Here is a 7,500-nt window from a genome sequence, read left to right on the forward strand (position 1 = left end):
AGTTTGCTAAGTTATTGATTAAATGGGGTGAGTTTGTTAAGTTATTGATTAACTGGGTGAGTTTGCTAAGTTATTGATTAACTGGGGTGAGTTTGCTAAGTTATTGATTAACTGGGGTGAGTTTGCTAAGTTATTGATTAACTGGGTGAGTTTGCTAAGTTATTGATTAACTGGGTGAGTTTGCTAAGTTATTGATTAACTGGTTGAGTTTGCTAAGTTATTGACTAACTGGGGGTGAGTTTGCTAAGTTATTGATTAACTGGGGGTGAGTTTGCTAAGTTATTGATTAACTGGGGTGAGTTTGCTAAGTTATTGATTAACTGGGTGAGTTTGCTAAGTTATTGATTAACTGGGTGAGTTTGCTAAGTTATTGATTAACTGGGTGAGTTTGCTAAGTTATTGATTAACTGGGTGAGTTTGCTAAGTTATTGATTAACTAGGGTGAGTTTGCTAAGTTATTGATTAACTGGGTGAGTTTGCTAAGTTATTGATTAACTGGGTGAGTTTGCTAAGTTATTGATTAACTGGGTGAGTTTGCTAAGTTATTGATTAACTGGGGTGAGTTTGCTATGTTATTGATTAACTGGGTGAGTTTGCTAAGTTATTGATTAACTGGGGTGAGTTTGCGAGGCAGGTAGCCTAGCGCTGAACAGTGTTGGGCAGTAACCAAAAGGATGCTGGTTTGAATCCACGAGCCGGCAAGGTGGTAAAATTTCCCGTTGTGCCCTTGAGCATTGCAATTAACCCCCAACAACTGGGTGCTGATGCCATTGATTAAGACAGCCCCCCCGCACCTCTTTGTTTCAGTGGGGTAGAGATGGCATGGAGAGGCCTCTCTGTCTTCTCCCTCCCTCCCTCCCTCCCTCCCTCCCTCCCTCCCTCCCTCCCTGGCTCTCTGCTCTGTAACTCTTTTGTTTGTTTATGAAACATCCCACAGGGAGAGCCATCTCCGTGCCTGACTGCCTGACAGAGAAATGGATCGAACAAAAAAGTATAAACAACAAGGGAAATTTGGAATAGATGGATGGATGAATAACACCCTGGATGGATGAATAACACCCTGGATGGATGAATAATACCCTGGATGGATGAATAATACCCTGGATGGATGAATAATACACTGGATGGATGAATAACACCCTGGATGGATGAATAATACACTGGATGGATGAATAATACACTGGATGGATGAATAATACACTGGATGGATGAATAATACCCTGGATGGATGAATAATACCCTGGATGGATGAATAATACACTGGATGGATGAATAACACCCTGGATGGATGAATAACACCCTGGATGGATGAATAACACCCTGGATGGATGAATAATACACTGGATGGATGAATAACACCCTGGATGGATGAATAACACCCTGGATGGATGAATAATACACTGGATGGATGAATAACACCCTGGATGGATGAATAATACACTGGATGGATGAATAACACCCTGGATGGATGAATAATACACTGGATGGATGACCAATACCCTGGATGGATGAATAATACCCTGGATGGATGAATAATACACTGGATGGATGAATAACACCCTGGATGGATGAATAATACACTGGATGGATGAATAACACCCTGGATGGATGAATAACACCCTGGGTGGATGAATAATACCCTGGATGGATGAATAACATCCTGGGTGGATGAATAACACCCTGGATGGATGAATAACACCCTGGATGGATGAATAACACCCTGGATGGATGAATAACATCCTGGGTGGATGAATAACACCCTGGATGGATGAATAACACTCTGGATGGATGAATAACACCCTGGATGGATGAATAACATCCTGGGTGGATGAATAATACCCTGGATGGATGAATAACACCCTGGATGGATGAATAACACCCTGGATGGATGAATAACACCCTGGATGGATGAATAACATCCTGGATGGATGAATAATACCCTGGATGGATGAATAACACCCTGGATGGATGAATAACACCCTGGATGGATGAATAACATCCTGGGTGGATGAATAACACCCTGGATGGATGAATAATACACTGGATGGATGAATAATACCCTGGATGGATGAATAATACCCTGGATGGATGAATAATACCCTGGATGGATGAATAACACCCTGGATGGATGAATAACACCCTGGATGGATGAATAATACACTGGATGGATGAATAATACACTGGATGGATGAATAATACACTGGATGGATGAATAATACCCTGGATGGATGAATAACACCCTGGATGGATGAATAATACCCTGGATGGATGAATAACACCCTGGATGGATGAATAACACCCTGGATGGATGAATAATACCGTGGATGGATGAATAATACCCTGGACGGATGAATAACACCCTGGATGGATGAATAATACCCTGGATGGATGAATAACACCCTGGATGGATGAATAACACCCTGGATGGATGAATAATACCCTGGATGGATGAATAACACCCTGGATGGATGAATAACACCCTGGATGGATGAATAACACCCTGGATGGATGAATAACACCCTGGATGGATGAATAATACCCTGGATGGATGAATAACACCCTGGAAGGATGAATAACACCCTGGATGGATGAATAACACCCTGGATGGATGAATAATACCCTGGATGGATGAATAACACCCTGGATGGATGAATAATACCCTGGATGGATGAATAACACCCTGGATGGATGAATAACACCCTGGATGGATGAATAACATCCTGGGTGGATGAATAACACCCTGGATGGATGAATAATACACTGGATGGATGAATAATACACTGGATGGATGAATAACACCCTGGATGGATGAATAACACCCTGGATGGATGAATAACACCCTGGATGGATGAATAATACCCTGGATGGATGAATAACACCCTGGAAGGATGAATAACACCCTGGATGGATGAATAACACCCTGGATGGATGAATAATACCCTGGATGGATGAATAACACCCTGGATGGATGAATAATACCCTGGATGGATGAATAACACCCTGGATGGATGAATAACACCCTGGATGGATGAATAACATCCTGGGTGGATGAATAACACCCTGGATGGATGAATAATACACTGGATGGATGAATAATACACTGGATGGATGAATAACACCCTGGATGGATGAATAACACCCTGGATGGATGAATAACACCCTGGATGGATGAATAACACCCTGGATGGATGATACGGATGTAAACCGTACATATTCTTTATCCCTTTATACTTGTGTGTATAAAGGAGTAGTTGTGGAATTGTTAGGTTAGATTACTCGTTGGTTATTACTGCATTGTCGGAACTAGAAGCACAAACATTTCGCTACACTCGCATTAACATCTGCTAACCATGTGTATGTGACCAATAACATCTGCTAACCATGTGTATGTGACCAATAACATATGCTAACCATGTGTATGTGACCAATAACATCTGCTAACCATGTGTATGTGACCAATAACATTTGAGTTGATTTAAACCATGGATGGATGATACGGACGGATGAGTCGTTGGATTTACATATATTTAAAAAAAAAAGTTTATTCGTTTTATATTTGAACCTTTTCCTTTTCTGTTTCTATAGTAACTCTTAAACTCCCAGGATCTTCTGGTAAATATTAGTATGTAGTATCTCTGTTTGTGTCATTATTTTATATTAAGATGATGATGTGGTTAACACAGCCGGGAAGCTGTTGATTTCCACTGCAGGTCGGTTCCTCGGAGCTTCCTAATCAATAATACATTATGATGGTTCTTTTGCTTCCAGATATCCAACAGTTCCTTAATAATATGAATCCACTGCCTGCCGCCGTGTAGCCCCTGATTCCTGGCCAGATATTTCTGCCGTGCCTGGTAACCCGGGCCAGCCAGAGGGTCCTTCTCGTTAATAGCTGATGTAAAGAAGGAGCTTTATCCAAAACCAGGGGTCTGAAACCGGAGACGGGGAGCTGTTGGTTACCTTAGCCCCAGAGAGATGAATCTTCGTGGGCCATCTGCCCACCCGGGGGCCCGTAGGGGCCAGGATCCGGGCTGGAGAAGATCATGGGAACCGTCCCATTGGGACGGACTCATGTCTGAAGTGGAGGTGGTGCCACGACATACCGGTCTTACGGGATGTAACCCTCCTCGGCAACAGAGCGCCAGAGATGGAGGGAGCCACAGCCAGAATCTAGACAGGTGTTTGCAGGAGTTGGAGAGAGTGCAGTGTCAGACCTATTTTAAAGGAGGAAGCCCAGTTAGCAGTCCTGGCCAAGTGCAGTGTCAGACCTATTTTAAAGGAGGAAGCCCAGTTAGCAGTCCTGGCCAAGTGTCCAAGGTAGAGCTTGTGCCTCCATCTCCCCCTCAACTTACCCCTGCTCGTACCCCTCGGCCGCACAGCGCCATCGAGGGAAGACGTCAGATGAACGAGTGGCTGTATGAGTTGGAGAAGATGCAGAGTGGGGACTATTTTGACGGAAGCCCCACTGACAGCCCAGAGGTTGAGCCCCATCCAAAGGTTCATTTGGGTCGTACCCCTCGCCCGCAGAGCGCCATCGAGGGAGGTAGCCAGAATCTAGACAGGTGGTTACAGGAGCTGGAGAGGATGGAGAACGGGAGATATTTCGGAAACCCTGACCGAGTGCAGAGAGATCAAGTGCAGGCCCCTTTCTACGACGGGACAGCGTCGATGCCAACCCTTCACAAGGAACCCGTTGGCTCTGGCCTGCGTCACCACTACCAGGGCCTCCCCTCGTCCCCATCTCTCTGCAGCCGGGACAGGGACCTCTCCCCCTGTGGGACTCCCAGCCCGTGTGACAGTTCCCTGGGCAGCCAGGAGTCCCTCAAGGCAGGATTGTCCTCTGCCCAGGACTACAACGGTAGCTGGGAAAGGGCTATAATCAAGCAGGCGCCAGGGAAGGAGGAGGCTAAACTCAGCTCTCTGACTCCGGTGAGAGTGGGCTGGCTGCCCATCCAGAGAAGGGCCCTGTTGAGGGATGCTCCAGGCCCTGGACCCAGACATCCACACCTTCAGGTCAATGTAGCCAGACAGGTAAGACATGCTGCAAACAGGGCTGTTCTGTTCCTGGAGAGCTACACTCCTGTAGTGTAGTAACTAACCTGGTTCAGCTAATCAACCAGCTAATTATTAGAATCAGATGTGCTAGATTAGGGTTGGAGGACGGTAGCTCTCCAGGAACAGGGTTGGAGTGATAACCAACAGGAGGGTGTTTCAATCCATTTAGAGCATGTGATTCTTTACAGCCTCGTTGTTAGCATTGTGTGTGTTTCTTTACAGCCTCGTTATTAGCTTTGTGTGTATTTCTTTACAGCCTCGTTGTTAGCATTGTGTGTGTTTCTTTACAGCCTCGTTATTAGCTTTGTGTGTATTTCTTTACAGCCTTGTTGTTAGCTTTGTGTACGTAATTTATTCTAGATGAATTGTATTATTATAGTGACTTGCATCTTCAGGATGCCCCGCCCACATGAGCTTATTGGACACTGTGATGCTGCAGCAGCAAAAGAACAAGAACAAGTAGCAGGAAGTAGGAAGCAGGAAGTAGGAAGTAGCAGAACAGGGCTGTGTTGTGAAAGGAATAGTTGGCGCTAAGTTCTTTACAGTAACGTGGCTTGGACCCCAAAAGAGAAAGCAGAAGCACGCTGTAAACCAATACTATAAGAGCCAGACGTTCAGACAGACAGAGGTTAAGGTGTCTGAGCCAGACTTAGAGGGTAGCCTGATTTACCTCTCCTAACACTTTGACCTCTGGGTAGAGTAACGCGTGATTGGCTGGCTTGTGTGGTATATGGTGTACGCTGCCAGGTGCCAGGTGCCAGGGCGACCGAGACAGAGAGAGAGAGAGAGACAAACAGAAAAGAGAGAGAGAGAGAGACAGACAGACTTTAGCAGTCCAGTCTCAGATGTTCAGTACAGGGAGAGAGAGTTGCTTTGGCATCGTCTGAAAACAACTAACTCAGCAGGAATTGTTTCTCAAAAGGTTTATGTGCGGTGTGATATTGGCACAGCCAGTAAAAGAGCTTAACGCACCACTGGACGCCTGTGTGTCGTAGGGCAAAGTCTGGGGTGTTGTTTTCCCAATGGAATTACGCTAGTTAGAGCTATGTACCGTATACTGTAGCTAGTTATGCTAGTTAGAGCTATATACTGTAGCTAGCTAGGGATGGACTAGGATATGAAATAATCTAATTATGCTAGTTAGAGCTATATACTGTATACTGTAGCTAGCTAGGGAAGGACCAGGATCTAAAATAATGTAATTATGCTAGCTATAGCGATGTAGCTAGCTAGGGAAGGACCAGGATCTAAAATAATGTAATTATGCTAGCTATAGCTATGTCGCTAGCTAGGGAAGGACTAGGATCTGAAATAATCTAATTATGCTAACTATAGCTATGTAGCTTGCTAGGGACAGACTAGGATAAGAAATAATCGAATTATGCTAGCTATAGCTATGTAGCTAGCTAGGGAAGGACTAGGATCTAAAATAATGTAATTATGCTAGCTATAGCTATGTAGCTAGCTAGGGACAGACTAGGATCTGAAATAATCTAATTATGCTAGCTATAGCAATTTTGCTAGCTAGGGATGGACTAGGATCTAAAATAATGTAATTATGCTAGCTATAGCGATGTAGCTAGCTAGGGAAGGACCAGGATCTAAAATAATGTAATTATGCTAGCTATAGCTATGTCGCTAGCTAGGGAAGGACTAGGATCTAAAATAATGTAATTATGCTAGCTATAGCTATGTCGCTAGATAGGGACGGACTAGGATCTAAAATAATGGAATTATGCTAGCTATAGCTATGTAGCTAGCTAGGGAAGGACTAGGATCTAATATAATGTAATTATGCTAGCTATAGCTATGTCGCTAGCTAGGGATGGACTAGGATCTAAAATTATGGAATTATGCTAGCTATAGCTATGTAGCTAGCTAGGGAAGGACTAGGATCTAAAATAATGTAATTATGCTAGCTATAGCTATGTAGCTAGCTAGGGACAGACTAGGATTTGAAATAATCAAATTATGCGAGCTATAGCTATATACTGTAGCTAGCTAGGGATGGACTAGGATCTAAAATTATGGAATTATGCTAGCTATAGCTATGTAGCTAGCTAGGGAAGGACTAGGATCTAAAATAATGTAATTATGCTAGCTATAGCTATGTAGCTAGCTAGAGAAGGATTAGGATCTAAAATAATGTAATTATACTAGCTATAGCTATGTAGCTAGCTAGGGAAGGACTAGGATCTAAAATAATGTAATTATGCTAGCTATAGCTATGTCGCTAGATAGGGACGGACTAGAATCCGAAATCGGCCTGGGTGGACGGACTAGGATCTGAAATCGGCCTGGGTGGATGGACTAGGATCTGAAATCGGCCTGGGTGGACGGACTAGGATCTGAAATCGGCCTGGGTGTTTCTAACACACTGGCACATTGTTTTCTTTGAGGTCCCCACACCGGCCCCCTTTTTAACTTGAGGTTCCCATTATTAGC

The 7,500-nt window shown here is 44.0% G+C and overlaps 1 protein-coding gene across 1 annotated transcript in view; it reads left to right on the forward strand.

The window, feature by feature from the left end:
- The window catches only part of LOC118943860 (mucin-2-like), a 62,727-nt gene that overhangs the window by 196 nt on the left and 55,031 nt on the right, over positions 1-7,500 (forward strand). The window contains exon 2 of the mRNA XM_036960169.1: positions 3,769-5,031. Within this exon, the coding sequence (XP_036816064.1) occupies positions 3,976-5,031 (1,056 nt within the window). The 5' untranslated portion in view covers positions 3,769-3,975. The remainder of the gene's footprint in view (positions 1-3,768; positions 5,032-7,500) is intronic.

The sequence above is a fragment of the Oncorhynchus mykiss genome, chromosome 23, assembly GCF_013265735.2.
Source record: "Oncorhynchus mykiss isolate Arlee chromosome 23, USDA_OmykA_1.1, whole genome shotgun sequence".
NCBI lineage: Eukaryota > Metazoa > Chordata > Actinopteri > Salmoniformes > Salmonidae > Oncorhynchus > Oncorhynchus mykiss.